Below are 17583 nucleotides of genomic sequence, written 5' to 3'. Positions count from 1 at the left end.
GTTACCCCCTGTGCCCCCTGATCACAATTGTAATGAACTTCCACTTTCATTATACTTTTGATATCAAATGTGAGATTCAAGCATGGTCAATGCGAGAGACAATGATTTACCCTGGATTTGGGCACATTTTAAGGTATTTTTTCAATTTTGGTCAATTTAATCAGAATGACTGGATACTATGCAGAAACCATAGAAGGGTATACCATCAGTGAATGTAGTAAAATCATAATTTGGTTCAGGCTCAGGCTGTCTGAAAGGCTCCTGATACATTTAAGGCACCTCTAATGGCAGAGAACAGTGATGCAGGTTGATTAAACGGCTACATCTCAAATTAAGATTTATCAAATATCTCAAACTAAGATTATTTCATGCAGTTGTTCAACATCAAAATAAAATAGCACCTCTGTATTTTTACTATTTACATTTTGAGCCGTTTTACGAACCAGAAGCAAATTCAAAGCAGAATCCTTTTGACTTTGAGTTTGTAGATGTTTATGTCCCTGGATGCACAACAGCAAGAGCTCTTTCCCCTACACAGTAGTTTCTCAACTGGGTGTGAGTTACACAAAGTGCGACTTTTACCAAGATCAAATGTTCTAATAGCATTTTTAGAAAAATATACTCAAAAGATCAAAGATGATAGTTAAATGATACCACACCACAAGGTTCATTTTACAATTTGTACAACATATTTAGTACAAGGAAAACTAAGCAGGTATTTAGCTTACCAGACAGACACTATTCTATCTATCTTCCATATTATTTAACATGTAAACCAGATGCAGTCTACTTGCATTAGTAATGCATCCTTATGTAAGGGATAATGGACGACATGGTGTTCAGGTAGCAGAACATAATGCATGTCATAATGCATAATGGAGGTCATGTAGCCACAACATAAAGCTCACATTAAAGTGCACTTTCTTCTAAAACTGTGGAGATCATTTCGGTTCTGTGAGCTCATTGCACTCGTTTCATGGAAAATATGCAAAAAGTGCTATGTAGCACTGTCCTTTGCAGTGCTAATTAAGTGCAGCAAAGATATCATAGCTTGATACAATCTATGATGATCAGTAAGCACCAGCTTGATTTCATTTTATCGGTATATATTTTCCCTTTGGCTTAAAAAGTGTCATGTAATGTCAATTTCAATTCAGTAGGTTTCTTTAAATGTTGAATCTTGAGGGCACCTTATCACATGGAATTATGATATATAATGTATGGAGTCACACATGGGTCCATGAAGAACCTTTGACAAATGGCTAAGTTGCGTCAATGCCATAATCAAGAGGTAAAACAAGCTTTATAATAATTCAAGTTGTGAGGGTTTATACTACATTATTTTATGCTTTATGACTGCAGCCATTACTTTATAAAAGTAGTTATAGAGACTTATTTAAATCATTATGTGGCATTATAAATACTAGATTACCCTCAATGAATGTGTAGAATGAACCATAAAACCACCTCTTTGTGGAAAACTCTGCATGCTTAGTTGCTATGGACGTAAGAATGTGAACTAACTAGAAACTTTAATGGACACATTCTCAAATGTTCCTGAAGATAGGCAGTGACAGCACAGATACATTTAGTTTTTAAAGATATTTCTGTTAAAATCGACACAGTTTTGTAGCTTAGGATCTGGAAAATCTGTTGTATCATATATCTAAATTTTCATTTTTTTGGGACATTATGGCATGTTTTTCTGTGGTTGGTTACAAATTGCTCCACCAAACTTGCCATCGGTAACTGCTGTAAGTCCCTTACCTATAACATGCCACACTAAATAAACATGACACCCCTTTGTCAGTTGTCTATTTGTCGTGTCCAAAAACATCCCAAACCTCTCCACCACTGTATTAGTAATTTGAAAAAATGTCAAGGCCGCCACAGAGTCAACAAAACAAGCTGTAAGCTCCACACCACACAGTTTTGTCTGACCAAAGAGTACTCTTAATGATAACAATCCCACAAATGTCATTTGATCATCAACCAATCCTGTGTTTCTTAAAGTGGAGTTCAACCACCTCCCTAAGCTTTTTACTAAAGTTGAAAAAAATTGCACGGTATAACTGTCCGTTTTAAGTAACCAGAATCGCATCCAGTCATGAGCGCTATTCATTAAGTCTAGTAAGACTTTGCTTGCATGTATCAGTTCTTAACCTATCAGTATTTTTAGTTCAATAACCTCATTTGCTGAAGTCACTTGAAGCAGAGCTAAAGTGGTCGTGACATCTTCCCACGTAAGAGCACCTCCTCAGGCTTTTCCTCAGGCTTTATCATTGGTTAATCGCCTCTGTCTTCGGTTTCTATTACGAGCTCTGATATCAGGAACATTCACAAACAATAGTCGCGCAAGCAAACATAAGATAAATTAAAAAAATGTAATGACTATGTCCTTGATTATTATGTGAACTTTTGAAAAAGTCATAGAGGGCTAGTATTTAAAAATACATATATTTATGTTGCTTGGTAACCAAAATGTATGCTAGCATGTTACTTTTGTGACATATTCCATTGGAAATGTCTCTTGTTCAGCCCTGATTTGACCCAAGGGTACTTCAAGTACAATTGTACTTCAGGTACTAGGCCATGTTTACTGGGTTGATAAATCCAAGACAGAATTGCCAATCATGCAGCATGTGTGTGCTGGAAGTGATATATATAATTTATAGCAGTAAATGTAGATGCAAGTCAGACAGGAACAGCCAAATTACTATTTACTTTCTTTATTTGTTTTCTAAACATGCTAAATGTTGAATTATTCCAGCCAGATTTAATCCCAGTCAAAAACAATATCAATATCTAGGTGATGATGAGGCGAAATCACTTTGAGTTGAGATGACACTGTGCAAACCATGGTAATGCATGGGTGCACTAAGTGCGCCTAGTATTTCAGATAACAACATGACCCAATGGCCAAAAACAGTAGTAATATTAATCAGAACATTTGTATTACAAGTTCAGCACAGAAGAAAAGGTCCTGATCTTAACCTTAGTGGTGGCAGGGTTGATTGATAATAATGATGAGCAAATGGATGTGCACAGATACACTGCAAGCGTGGTTTTTCACCCTGGATAATGAGAAGACTTTAAATCTTCTGTGTCCTTTTTATTATTATAGGCCTACACAAATGACACAGTATTCCTCATGATATGTCCAATTTAATAGGCTATCACATAGGGATGAGGCCCAGATTGGATCTGAAAATATTTGATTACATGTGATTACATTTCGCCACTCGGGATCAAATTGAGCCGCATTTTCCATATTTTATAAACATAGCCTTTGTCTCATATCCAATTACCAATCAAGGTAATTTTAAGATTAAACTATTAAAGCAGGCTATCACATTTTTAAATGTTACACAATTTTAACAGGAAGATAGAAACATGGTGGATAGCCTCTAATCTTTGTACTCTTTAAGCCTTACAACAAAACAACCAGGGGCAGTAATGACACACAGATGGACCATAAACAGACTGGTTTGTTTGGCCTCAGCACTCAGCACATTAAGCATTCTATCATTCACTGTTTTTTCCAGGTACTTTATACTTAGGAGACAAAATGTGATTATTATAATAAGTTGGATTTTGGATCATTTTCAATGGCTGTTGAAATAAACCCCATTTTAGATGTAAAATGTTTTGGTGAGAAATAACTCTTTACTGACCAGTGTCATTACTTAAGTTACAGAGGTACAGGGAATCAAGGGAATTATGGCAAAAATGGTGAAGTTCTCACCTGCCTCCCTGGATATTTGCATGAAGGCCTCCACACCCTTCTCTCCGTAGCTTCCTTCCGATGCCACAGTGGAGACATAGTTCCAACCCATGGCCTTCACAATATCCACCATTGCCTGGGCCTGGAAGGAGTCAGGCGGCACCACTCGCGAGAAGAAGTCATACCGTCTGTCATCGCTGAGCTCTGGGGCAGTGGAGGCATAACTTATCTGTGGAATCTGTGGGTGAGGAAATAACATGGAAACATGTGCTGTAGTTCAAAGAAGACTGAAAGACAACTCATTTCCAGAGTTCACACCTTTTGAATGCTCATGCTAGCGTGTGCTTCCTTTCTGTTCCAGATACAAAACACTCCATGGTAGTGTAGATTTAACATCAGTGAACCAACATACAAAATAGACAGACAGCCATGTGCACAGTAAGGTCAAACATATGTAAATGAATCTCCATAGCTACACAAGGTTTTTGAAAAAAACAAACCAGTCCATCTTTAGCAGTTCAAGTGAATTGCTGCAGTTATTCTGAAGCTGACAATAACATTGTGTACAAACTTGTAACATCTTTTATATCTTAGATAGATAGACAGACCAATCGACCTAGCGACCGACCGGTCGACAGACAGATAGACATACAGACATACAGACAGACAGACAGACAGACAGACAGACAGACATACAGACAGATAGATGGATAGATATATTATAAGTCTATAGATAGATAGATAAAGTCTATATATAGATTAAATACTAACACACTCTAAGAACTCATTTCAGCTTGTCACCTTGAGCATTAAGCATCCACTAGCAAGTTGCATCTATCATCATCGCCAAGCTGCATAATTTCAGCATTCTTCATTATAACACAGTGTTATATAATGAAATCATAAGTGATGCATGTAAGCATTTTAAGTCAGCAGGGCTCATGCTGTGTCGAGAGCACAAACTAGGGCCTCTCTAAAATGCGTAGATGCAGAGCTGCTACATATTCATTAGTTCCTTCTGCTGGCTTCTCTGTCAATCTTGCACACAAACTCCCTCTATATCTCTGTTTTCTTTCTTATATTTCCGTCTCGACTTCACAAACAGCATTTTATTTGCCATATTTTGGCATTTATTGTAAAATCTTTCAAGGGAGAATAGGAGTAGGGAGAATCAAAAACACAACATCTGTTTGTATGCAGCATTATCCATATGTGCTTACTGTCACTTTAATGTGTCTCAAGTACTCTGTGTCAAACACAATCAGCATTGGGGATCAGGGACCATCAGCATGACTCTGAGTGATTCATCAAAGTGTTTTGCAATTTGATTTATTATTGCTTCTACTATAGTGGAGTAAGCTATTCTGATCATCTCAGATCACATAAAATCGCTAAGGAACAATGTCAGCTCATTTCATAATTAAACTTCCAAAACAAACATAACGTGAAATTGCACATCAATTAAATATTGCTCCACGGAAATATGATAACAAAAATATGATAACATATTGCTGTACTGATCCTCTTTATTCAATTTGGTGCAGTAGGTGCAAAACATCCAAAGTGAGAGAATACTAATCTTGAGCTCACAGGTTTTCTGAATGTATGAAACTAGATGAGCTCCCACAATGTTTGTGAGTGAGGACAAAACGTTCCACTTTTCAAACTATCATTTTAGGGTTGGGAATCAACCTAATCATGTAATGTGTAATTGACTACTTTATGCAACATGTATCATGAACTAAATTACCAAATTCAGTTCAACTGGGTTTACAGACAATGGTCTTGAAGTTAAGAGCAACAGAATCATGAGATGAGATAAGGAATGTGGGACTGGACATTTTATGGCTTAAGTAGATTAAAGTCAATACCTTTATTCTACCCCAGGCTATCAGTGTACACTAGAAGCTTTTAAGATCAACTGATAGGCACCCACTGTCATGTGTTATCTCTGAGGTCAATCCTCTTGAGGTCTATAAAGACAGTTTATGGAGTTTAGAGTCCCCCATATCAGCAAAGAGAAAATTCCTCTCTAACTTTGAAATGAGTTTGACTTGACTTGATCTTGAAGCTTGTGCTCCAATTGATCTTTGACCAGGGAGAGTTGATCGTTCAGCCTCCACAAATTAATTCCTTCTGAAGAGAACACTAAACACAAAATATTTTTTCTCTTTTAATTAGCCTTTTGATCCTCTGTGATTTTAATGAAAATACTTCCAAGGCTGATAAGTGTGGGTGGAGAGGAAGTTGTTTGTGATTGTGGATGTAGGTGAGGGTGGGTTGGGAAGTGAATTATATCTGAAGGTAAATGTTCAGTGCTAGGTTTCATAAAGGAGGAGAGTTTTGCTAATATTGTTGTTTTATCTTATTACAGGACCAAAGCGTTATAATTCGCATGCTGTCTCTTCTCGATCTATTCAAGTCATAACTATATGGATATATAATTAAATAGATTGTTTTCTGATCGGGCTAATATCTTTTAACTTAATCATCTCAATACCTTCCTTCTTTAACCTACTATGGGCTAACAGGGCAGCAAATAGCACCAGGTCAAATACTCCAGCAAAAGGTTGCATATTGCACAGCTCAACATTTAAGGTGTGAGTGATTGTCAATTCATAATCTACAATTCATAATGTTTCCATACTGCTTTAGCCAGTTATGAAACTCATGTTTGAGCCACGTGGATATCCTTTGACAATAATGAAGGCCTGTCTATGTAATGTAAATTAAATGTAATGTAAAGGAAAATACAGGGCCACCGGGTGAACTAGTTAAACTTCTGGGTTCACATATATTCTAATTATTATTATTATTATTGATTTATACAAGAAAAATGTCAACGAATTAGAAAAGGTTTTATGTAAGGGTTAACAAAGTATATGAAACTGTTTCATGAGTTGGAGGCAAAGAACTCCAGAACACATAGTCAACCTGTTCACTCTGTACTACTCATTTTGTACTCATGGGCATTATAATGTTGGATAGTTTGATTATCGTTGATTCCATTGGAAGTCCAAGTCCAAATCCTTCAGCTTGCCAGCTTGCTAGTTTTCCAAATAACAATATTTAATGATGGATTTAATTACGTTTACACCATTGCGTTAACAAAATTAGAACATACATTTCTTTTTTCTGATTATTGGCTTCCTTTACAAATAGCAATCACTGCGGTAAGTTATCAATCACTCGTTATTTACCATTATGTTTTTTATAGTTAAAGGTTTTGATATAGAATTGGAAATGCTTCTTGGGTGTCCTGTTATACAGAAATATCAGACACCTGCCAGCTAATCAGAAAGAGTTTATTTCATCACAAGGGTATGAGTGGATTTTATAAACATGACCCCATTTCTTAAGGATAAGCATCCACTCATCATGAGACGGGAGGTTATAGCTTTTGTGGTGGTAGTCACTGAGCTGTGACTCACAAACACACACCAAGTGTGTAGCCTGCAGCAGGCCATTGCTCCCTCTGACAGCTGGATTAGACACCACACCTGAACTCCGCCCTTGAGCCCTAGACTTCCATCTCATTGCTCTTTATCACACACTCTCTCACACACCCATAAACAGTCACACACACACACACACACACACACACACACACACACACACACACACACACACACACACACACACACACACACACACACACACAACAGTCACACACTCACCCACACACACCCACAAACAGTCACACACACACATCTAAGGAGCCAAAACAGAACTGAAATTATGTGGAAACAACAACCTAGCCTTGGCCCCTGTAGCATGTCACCTCTGTATTGATGTGTCTGAGAGGATGACAGAGAGGCTGTGATGAGTATTGTGTGTTGGGCCAGCCTCTGCAAGGATCACCATTATCGTCCTCCATTATGTTGTCCGTCAGGGTGACGGATAAGCAGGTGCCAAAGGAGGGCATGTGCTACCTCTCTGAGCACAGGACATGGGCAGCGGAAAATCCCCGAACTGTCAAACACTGCATATCTCACGTGAAAGGACACACGATAAAAGTAGGTGAAATCAGTAGGTGGGAATTCCATTAGGTGAAATTCCTATTAAGGGGAATGTAATGCAGCACAACGAGACACCTGGCAAGCATTTGTTTGCCACACCATTCTTATATTCATATATAGAATACATCCTTTACTGTTGGACAGAAAGTAATACTGTTCATGTCATATAAACTCAGGTTACACAATTAGCAATTATTTCCACCGAGATATCATCGCATGCTCTAGCACAGAAATTAGAGAATTTTCTCCGTGCTTGCACAAAAGGATTGTCTTTTCCGAGGCAGGTCAGTAAGTCTTGGTCTAGATAAAACATAATCTCCATGCAATAATAATCCCCCCCCCCCCCCTTCCCCCTCTTTGTTACCAGTCACCCGTCACCAGCCATTTGAAACATAATATTGGAAGATGCCGTTTGAAAGCTGACCATTTCTGCCTTCAGTGGTTATTATACAAACCCGCATGAGGAGACCTGTGTGGTCACTATAAATCAAGTTTATGGCTACTCAGGATCCTTTTTCCTGGACAGAAAGGTCAGTTGTTGACAATACCACTAAAACAAATCTACTGGAGAATTTGATGGGTATCATTGATCAGAAGCAAAGGCACACCTCTAGGTAACAACATTATGACCAAAACATGACTTCTTTCCTTTCAAACTGCATTTCTACTCAACAAATCACACAGGCACACAAAAGAAACATGATGTAATTTACTTTTACTACTGTGAAAAGCTGAAGTGGCCCATTAATAAGAGATTACTAACGTGACAAATACTACTGTCAGCCCCTCTTAAAAGCCTCTTCAGCTGTAGGTGATTTGCATCTCCTGTCAGGAGTTCATGAAATGTGCTTTTGGTTTTGCATCTTGTATTTGTGTACTGTTCATACTGTTGAATGCAACATGTCCAACAGCACCTTCAGTTATATGTTGGTATGACCTCATTTAACAATTATCATTATGCAAACTACCTGGACTATGCATTAATCGTCATTTATTATTACTGCCAACTGCAAGTAGACAGTAAGTGCATGATCATGAGATTATTAGGCTTTGCTAAATCTTAGCTTTGGACACAAACCTCTTTCAGGTCAATTATCAATGTAGCATTCAGCAAAGTTGTTTCTCAATCTTAGCTCTGGACACGACCTCTTTCAGGTCAATGATTATTAGCAGTAACCTAATAGAAAACTTCACAATATTTTTGTAAATTAAGAAATTTTACTTTGTAATGCAGTAGGAATTGTGTAGTATCCTGTTTCATAACATAGCATCTGCCTACAACAATGTTGATTTTAACCAAATATCATACTACCGTGACTTTCCCTTTTCCCTATATACGACCAATCCTTTCCGAACACAATTTATAGTGACTAGGTTACTGGAGACAGGCTTTTTGATTGACAGGCAAACCCAAAGCCTAGGATTACCTGCATAATTGTGGAGTTTTTTCCAGATTTAACCCCCCCCCCCCCCTTGACCCTTAATTAGCTGACCTATGCAAATGAAATGGCGGCGCTCGGCCTTGTCCATTCAAACAAGGGCCCACTAACCACCTAACGTCATGCAGCTGCATCATCGAATCTAAAAAGTGTGCCATAAGGTCTTCTGCTCCCTCTTATTCTTATTAATTAAACAGCAGGTCACAGCTGGTGCCTTGTTTAGAGCCTGACTCCTGAAACTAATGAAGCTGACATGTTCAGCTCTGTACATGTGGCTGCAAAAAAGCTCCACCGGTCAAGAAGTAATACACCTCTGGAAGCCAAACATAGCATTGTGTACGCCACATGAGGTATGTGAGGTGATCATGCTGTGTGCATGTAGGTGAGTGATCATGATCATTGCTATATTCATGGAACTGCAAGTGTGTGTGTATGTGTGTGTCGGTGGAGGTGAACAAGGAGACAAACCATGAACAATTACCATAAAGTCTGCGTGCATTCTTGCATGACTGTGTGTGTGTGTAGCTGCAGCAGTGTATGTTTCTCAGCCGTAAAGCTCATCCTGTCATTGTATGCTATACTTGAGCTGGAACAAGTATTGTAATGTGGGTTAGCATTGAAGTGCCCTATTTGGAATTAAAATGATTTTCATATTCGCTTCTGGGGCTCTGCAACAAAGGATTTTAATCGTTGTGGCTTGCTCACAGGAGGAGCAGCAAATCAATGATTTCATTAAAACTGTTAATTTTCTTCAGTGCTCAATCTTATCTTCTGATGGAGAATATGAACTTGTTTGCCTCTTTATCCTTGTTAAACCCCACAAACCATAGCAGAGATGCCTTTCGTCAAATTTCACTTTTTTGGAAGAGGGCAAGCACATATTCTGGTATCCATACCATAATAACCCTTGAGAGATTTATGAAAATGAGCCTACAAACTACACATTCCATTCAATGGAAAATGAAGGACAGAAGCTGCATTTTAAGAGATCTGCTGGTCAATAATGTGATATAAAGTTAAACATTTATGCTTACTAAATAAAATGTTTGATTCTAATTACAACCCACATTCTCTTCTTTCTTCTCTGTTGTAATACCACTACATGCAATGCCAATGACTGTGATAGCATTATCCTCCACCATTACAACTTAAGTCAGAAACTCTTGGGATAGGTTAGAAGGATTTATTTATGTTGATGACATGGTAAGTTTGGTCTTGGTGGACTAAATCGGTTTTAAGCTGCTGCTGTTAAAACAGCTGATGCTGACATTGTGGCTGCTGTTGCATAACTATAGCTACTGCTACTGCTGAATTAACACAAGGAAATACAACAAGATCAAGCAGTGTGTGAATAGGAACCCCCTACTCAAACAGATCTAGACAGGTGATGCTGAGGATTAACGCAGACGAACAAGATAACTTGCTGCAGAGGCTTCAGGCCTATTTCACTGTCTGGCGTCTAGCTCACCTGTGTGATTTAACAATTTTCAAACAAGGTGGCATTGGACGTGTAGAGAACATGTTTTGCCCATAATAGTCAAAAGAAGCCGATCAGCATGGCCCTTTTGAGATTCTGTAATGAACAAATGTATTTACACATACTGAAAGGCAACCTTCTAGGACACCTAATGGTGATGTTTCCCCCATACCAGACTAACATTGAGACAGACTCTATTAGAAGCTCATTCTCTTTCTCATTGTGATAAGAATCAGCATTCACATGTATACCATGTACTCACCTAATAGCCCTGCATTGGAGAAAATCTGTCAGACTGTGGTCCAATGGCTCAAGTAGATTTATCACTATTTAGTCTTGGGAAAGATATAATACAGTATATATGCCGAAAGGCCGTCCAACTTCATTTAAGGAGATCTGGGACCCCTTTTATCAGGATAGATCCTGGCAATTTCTATATTATTAGATTTCAATGTAAAACTCTGGTCATCATTTGAAAAGGTTGGAACTGTATCACCTATCCTTCTAGTTTGTGTCTTTGCTCAGGTCTTATACTGTGTAGCTCTCAGGTTAACTGTCTTCGAGAGAAACTGATACATTATTCCCTTAGGTAGAGATTTTTGTATTCTGTATATTGTTGAAACACAATACATATATTATTAAAAAGCAATGACTTAATTATTTCAGTCTTGTGTGCATGATTGGATGGAATTCTAGAACCACTATGCAATAGTTCCACTGTTTTGTTGAAGAGAATATGCAATATGCACCTTGCTGTAAAACCTTATTATAAGGATTTTACTGCTTGAATCTGATTTAGGCATTTGCTGAAAAGAGACCAATTCATAAAAGTCTTATTTATGCTGATGCATTTAGGTTCACATGGGTATAAAAAACACCAATGTAATTTGTGACTTGTGTCTTCTTGCTAAGTAATAGCAACACGATGTAGCAATGCTCCTGCATACTATTTTGCCATACATTGCAGACTATTGTACCCTCTCATAGGCTGGGTGAACATGTAACGTGAGTTAAAAATCTCGTGAGTGCTCAAATCTGGCATGTAGTTTTTGGAAAGTTGGTTTAAAATTATTATTATATTTTTTTTTTTCATTGTTTCCATTGGGAATTTTGCACACCAAATATATTTATTCTTTGGATCTTCAAATTCTTCTAAGTTTATTGACAAACATTTTTTGGTTGTGCATTAGTATTATTTGAGGTATGGCTGTTTCCTTACCATTCTTATTTTGGCTTTGATCATATGGGACTACTGGCTTAAAATGACTTAGCATTGAACGCTCAATATCCATAAGGCATTATAAATACTTTGTAGCTCTTGCTCCGCCTTAATCTTCTCTGGTTACACTTATCATGACAGTTTTGAAAAAAAAAAATAGAATGAGAATGAGTTTCTAATGTTCGACTGCAATATCCTGATGTTGAGGACATATTTAAATTCATTAGTCAATTGGGAACAGCAAAAGCTCGAAATGTCATCTACATCTCTTTGACACACATTTTGATTACTGTTTTATTGATCATAAAGCCTACTGTGTGCTGTATGCTCATGTGTTACCGCTGTGTAATCTGTTATTTGCTGAGAATGGGTTAGCGGTCCTCTGCTGATGATTGAGCAATCTCATTTGTCCATTTTCTTGGTGAAATGCATCTCTAATTCATTCATTCATTCATTCATTCATAACACACAGACACACGCACATCACAATTGTGATTTACCATGTAATCTACCTGGGGTGGGTTTCCTGAAACTGGTGTAAACCACCTACCATCGCTAAATGATAGTCATGTTAAATGATGTTTGGTAAGTGACACTTTCATGAAATGTAGTATAGGAGTACAAGAGTGTTCTCTTTCTCCCTTTCCCCTTCCCCCACTCTCTCTTACCCGCATTTTCCCCCTCTCAAGCACACACACACACACACACACACACACACTAACACACACACACACGTTTGTTTTGCTTTATAATCTACCTTTATAAAAGTGTTCGCCTTCATCCCCCTCCCCCCTCTCTCTCTGTCCTGCACACACAGATGCACATATGCACAGATGCACAAAAGCACACGCACACACGTGCACACACACAGGCGCATGCACACACATGCACACAAACACACACACATTATAGTGTAACATTTAATTACAATGTACAGCATTATCTCATGTAATCCTTTTTCATATTTGTGTCCTTTTTATTTCATAATGAATCAATGTTCACTGTAAAGTACATTATTAGTATGCAATTGGAGCAGGATAACACACACATAATGGTTAATCAGCATTTGAAGTTGTTTAATTACCTCATGTTTGTAATGTTTCTTCTTTCTATTATCATAGCTGGATGCTAAAACAGGTTTTTGCCAACCAACACATTTAATTATGTATTTTAAATTATTAAATATTATTTAATGTAATATTTACTATGATTATCTATACCTAAACAACCAGCTTTAGCATTTCTTCTCTTATCTGATTTATAAGGGACTGGTAAGGTTGATTTTGCACTATGTGGAAACCTTGAATGATTTGTAACTATGCTTTGATATCAGTCTGCTCTTATGTGTAAGGGATGTGAGTTAGAGTGAGTGGGAGAGAGCGGGAGAGAAAGAGAGGGGGGGGGAAGAGGTCCAGAACCTTTCTAACAATTTACTTAAACTCTGCATCATAGGACTGGTAAAGGTCATACACATGATGTTAGATTAGCCATCTTGGCAGCAGATGGAAACAATTGGAAAATGTGTAACAATGCCTTTTTCTCAAACTTGTTTATATGGAAATATAAATATAAACACATATAATGCACCTGAATATCCTTCTAATTTTCCTCCAAATGTGAATTGTTAGCAATATAAACTGTACCAGAGACATCAAGGAAAATGTATGACCTTGCATGTCATGAACACAACCAATGTTGTTGTTTTAATTTGTTTCAACATGGTGTCGGTTCTTGTCAACTTAAACCAGATATTTTTTTAATCTTCTATCTCCCAATTTCAAATAAATAGGTGGGTCATTTTTCTAGCGTCATCACTCTAATTTCTAAACAACAAAATACAGGTGCGGGTCACTTAAAGCACTTTACACGTTAATGCCTCAGACATCTACCCAGTCACACACCGATGGTTGAGGCATAAAAGCACCAACCTGCACACCAGGGGTGTCTGGCTCAAGGAGGACGAGTCTGAATTGAACAGGCAACCTTCCAATTACTGAAAGACTTCTCTACCTCCTGAACCACTGTCGCCCCAAGACATCTACCAATTCACACACAATGGCGGAGGCTACTTATTGTCAATTGTAATACCTGTGACTGGCAAAATGTGCTGAATTGGACTGGCATGTGCAAACCTTCCCTGATTAAATTGTATGGTGAGCTTTGACTAAACACAACAACATGTAATAAACCTCAAACTTCTCTATACAAACACATACATTTAAAAAACAATGTCTAATTTATCTATGTTGTTCTTTCCGAGTCAGTGTGACCAAAATAGGTATATTTCAAGCTTAGTTATTTAAAGTTTAAAGGAATTATATTGCATTAGCTTGAACGATACAGATATAGCTGAGTCCATACAGATTGACTCAATTTGTGGAAGCAGTGTTTCATCTTAAAACATGTTGCAAAATCCATGATTTAAGTGTTGTTACAATCATAATGCTCACCATCTGCCTGTGACAAGTTTTTTGTTTTGTTTTATTCCAAATATGACAACTAATATGCTATGCTATATGTACCTAGCACAAGCACTGGACAGAATTGAACTAAATGATAAATATATGTTCATGCTAGTACTTTTTAAATTATTATTATCTTTTAATCAGTAGTGCTAAAATTTTGTATGATTTTATTTTAAACAAAAAACATTGTATCCATTCTGAAATGTTCTTCACATCTGTGCTAAGGCAAGAGCATGTGAACTGAGGTTCAGTTAAATTCAGTTCTGAACTTCTACGTTTGTACTGTTTTCTTTCAACTTACATGCTTCCACTGCAAAGACAGATACATTACTATTCATAGTTCTGCCTGGGGTTTCCAATTCTATTTTCTCAATTTTAATGTAAACATCAGGTGATTCATCTTTTCTCTGCAAGACTTAGCCAGAGATCTGATCACTCATTTTGCTTGTTGCCAGGCAACTTGAACTAGATATGAACTAGCTTCTGATAAGTTTGCCTTAACTTTGCCTAGGGCCCCTTCATATTGGACCTTAACAGTGTTTTGCATATGGATAGTATTATGAATATATTTTACCTGGATTTAATTTTTCACAAGTGCGTCTCTAATGCGGCCTGATTAAGATCCAAGCAGTTAAACATGCATGCCTGTAGTCTGTAGTTTGGAAACATATGTAGTGCTTGTAGTGAAAATAAAATACATTGTAGGTTTTCTATATGAGAGGGTGCTTTTTTCAGATCAAAAATAATTGTATGGCTTTCTTCCTCCTGATACCACACGCTCTCTCTTTCAATTCAATCAAGATCAAGACGTAACGAACAAGACACAGTCCCAGCTCCACACTATTAAATGAAGCCAGCAAGAAATTTGCTCTGGAATGAGATTTGTGCCTGCCTCATATTGTCCTGTTCTCTTCTCCCCACACCTCGACCTGAGACAACACTTAAGCAAATCCATAATACAAATACCACATGAGTAGCATGAATACATAGAATGTGCAAGCTATTTCTCTAGATCCCTTGTTGTCGACAAGGCATATTTATTAGCACAGCACCGTTGGATTCATCATAGTTCCACAGCCGTGAAGTGCCACCATGAAGACAAATTGCTGTCTCTATTAACAAGAAACACAATTCGGGCTTTGGCCTATAAATAGTTCTGTAAGTACTGTTGCAGCAAGTCATATGCAAAACCCAAAGCCTTCCTCCCTCTCGTCTTTTTAAGTCCACGGGAATGAGCAGAAATGCATTGTGTGATGCCGAATTCTGCTTGTGCATTCAGATGTGTAGCATTGTGCTGTTAAGCAGATTTATTCTCCAGCACAAACACCAGTTCTCTATGCTGCTGGAGCAAATCAAAAGGCCCTCTTCCTTCACACAGCTCTCCACTTCAAACCCCTAGGATTAAGAATAACAGCTGCAAGTAGTCATGTTTGTCACAGATACAAAAGGAAATATTCAGGATGGCTGTTAACCACAGCAATTAATCACATGCATCCCTGACTCAAGATCATTCAAGATTGTTCCATGTCCTGAACAGAATGGCACTATGGCAAGGACAGAAGCCTTCTGTCTCTACCAGCACTGTGGAATTTTCCAGACAGTGCATCACTTCCTGGGGATCATTTCAGAGGACAAGGAGCCTGCCTGTTTCCCAAGATGGCCAGGCCCAGGCCTTTACTCACAAAAGACAGCAAACAATTACGATGGATTACAATCCATTATATATCCCTTTGTTGTATGATGGGGAGTAGATGCCTCGACCTGACTTCTTGGGGAACAGGCAGGCACGGAAAAGGCACTGGAGCTAGTCAGCACATGACATCAGGGCTCTGCTTAATATTGGGCTGATAAAAATGTGCAATGGTTGCCTGCTCAAGTGAGAGAGTGAACAACTGACACGATGGTAATACGTTTGATAGTTCGTTCTGACTCAATGGGTTGATGGGCATAAAAGCTAAGACATTTTGAGATTGTCTACCAGGGAATGCATCAATTACAACCCAAGTCTGTTACAACCTCAAAAAAGTGAACTTGCCCTTGCTGTGTAACATGCGCAGGCTGGCTAGAGACACAGTGCATGTTATGATCCACAACACTGGTGGATCAATTCTCAATATATTGTAATACAAAACACTGCTGGCTAAATAACACAATATGTATGGATGTTTAGTTACCATAGAATTCAGATTGGGTGATCATTAACGCCAATGTATGGCAAGGACAGATTCTATGTCAGCCTATGCAAGTTACTGCTGTCCAAGCCATGTTATGAATGACCTTGTGTTAACGTTTTCTATTTCTATTTTTTCTTGATCAAATGAATTGTTAATAACGTTGAATATAAAGTGGTATTAAAGCAGAGACATTTCGAGTTGCACAACTACCGGGCTACTACCAATTATAATTCATGGTAAGAAATGAATACAAAAGTGAGCTTGCCCTGTGCTACAAACATGAAGCATGTATTTCCTATAGAAATGGTGCAATTATAAAAGTATGTGTAATTACTTATGGATCTAATTTTAACATACATGTATCTGTTTAATTAATCAAATCACTACATGATTTTTTAAAGCTAATCTATTGCAAATAAGGATAAAAATGCTTTTGGAGTCATGGTGAGGCTGAGAATGGGGGCGTAAACTCTTGAATGATGCGTCCCGATTAGCAAATGGAAATGAGACTCAAGCGAACAGGCGGATGGGTGGGGGAGGTGGGCGGCCCATTCATTAACAAACTAATCTAATCAGAAGTAGGTTAAATCATGTTAAGGCCAGCTACAACCTCGAAAGGTTCAATGAATGATTAACATTAAAACTAAATAAATATACTATTTATTAAAACTAAAGTCAATTTCAAGAGGAAGTGACAATAAATGATCGTCGGGGGATGTGAGAGGGAGGCAGCTGTGGTGGAGAGAGAGTATGGGGTCTGTGTGGCTGTGGGCAGGGGCGGGTCCTGTGCTGAACCTGTTCAATAAAAAACATGTTCAAATCATTGGCTCTGTCTAGGCTTCCCTCAGCCTGTAAGCCTGTAGTCTTTTTTCATTCATGCCCACACATCCCACAAGGTGATTTGCTGGAGCTTGCTCTTCAGCTTTTGCCTGTATGCCTTGCTCTGCCTCAGCCTCACTTTCAGCTCCCTCTGCACCCCAATCCCTGAAAGGCCTCCTCTTATGTAGCAGCTCCTCCAGGTCTCTGGTGGTCCAGGGTTTATTATTGGGTAAGCATTGCACTGTCC

The 17583-nt window shown here is 38.2% G+C and overlaps 1 protein-coding gene across 1 annotated transcript in view; it reads right to left on the bottom strand.

Moving 5' to 3' along the window:
* Positions 1 to 17583, bottom strand: part of grm7 (glutamate metabotropic receptor 7) — a gene marked incomplete at both ends in the record, with an annotated part of 154737 nt that overhangs the window by 101372 nt on the left and 35782 nt on the right. Inside the window, one exon of the mRNA XM_080846603.1 lies at positions 3746 to 3962. Coding sequence (XP_080702729.1) covers positions 3746 to 3962 — 217 coding nt within the window. The remainder of the gene's footprint in view (positions 1 to 3745; positions 3963 to 17583) is intronic.

This window comes from Sprattus sprattus (assembly GCF_963457725.1).
Source record: "Sprattus sprattus genome assembly, chromosome: 10".
Lineage (NCBI taxonomy): Eukaryota > Metazoa > Chordata > Actinopteri > Clupeiformes > Clupeidae > Sprattus > Sprattus sprattus.
The sequence above is the reverse complement of the archived record's forward strand: the minus strand, read 5'-3'. Positions and strand labels throughout refer to the sequence as shown.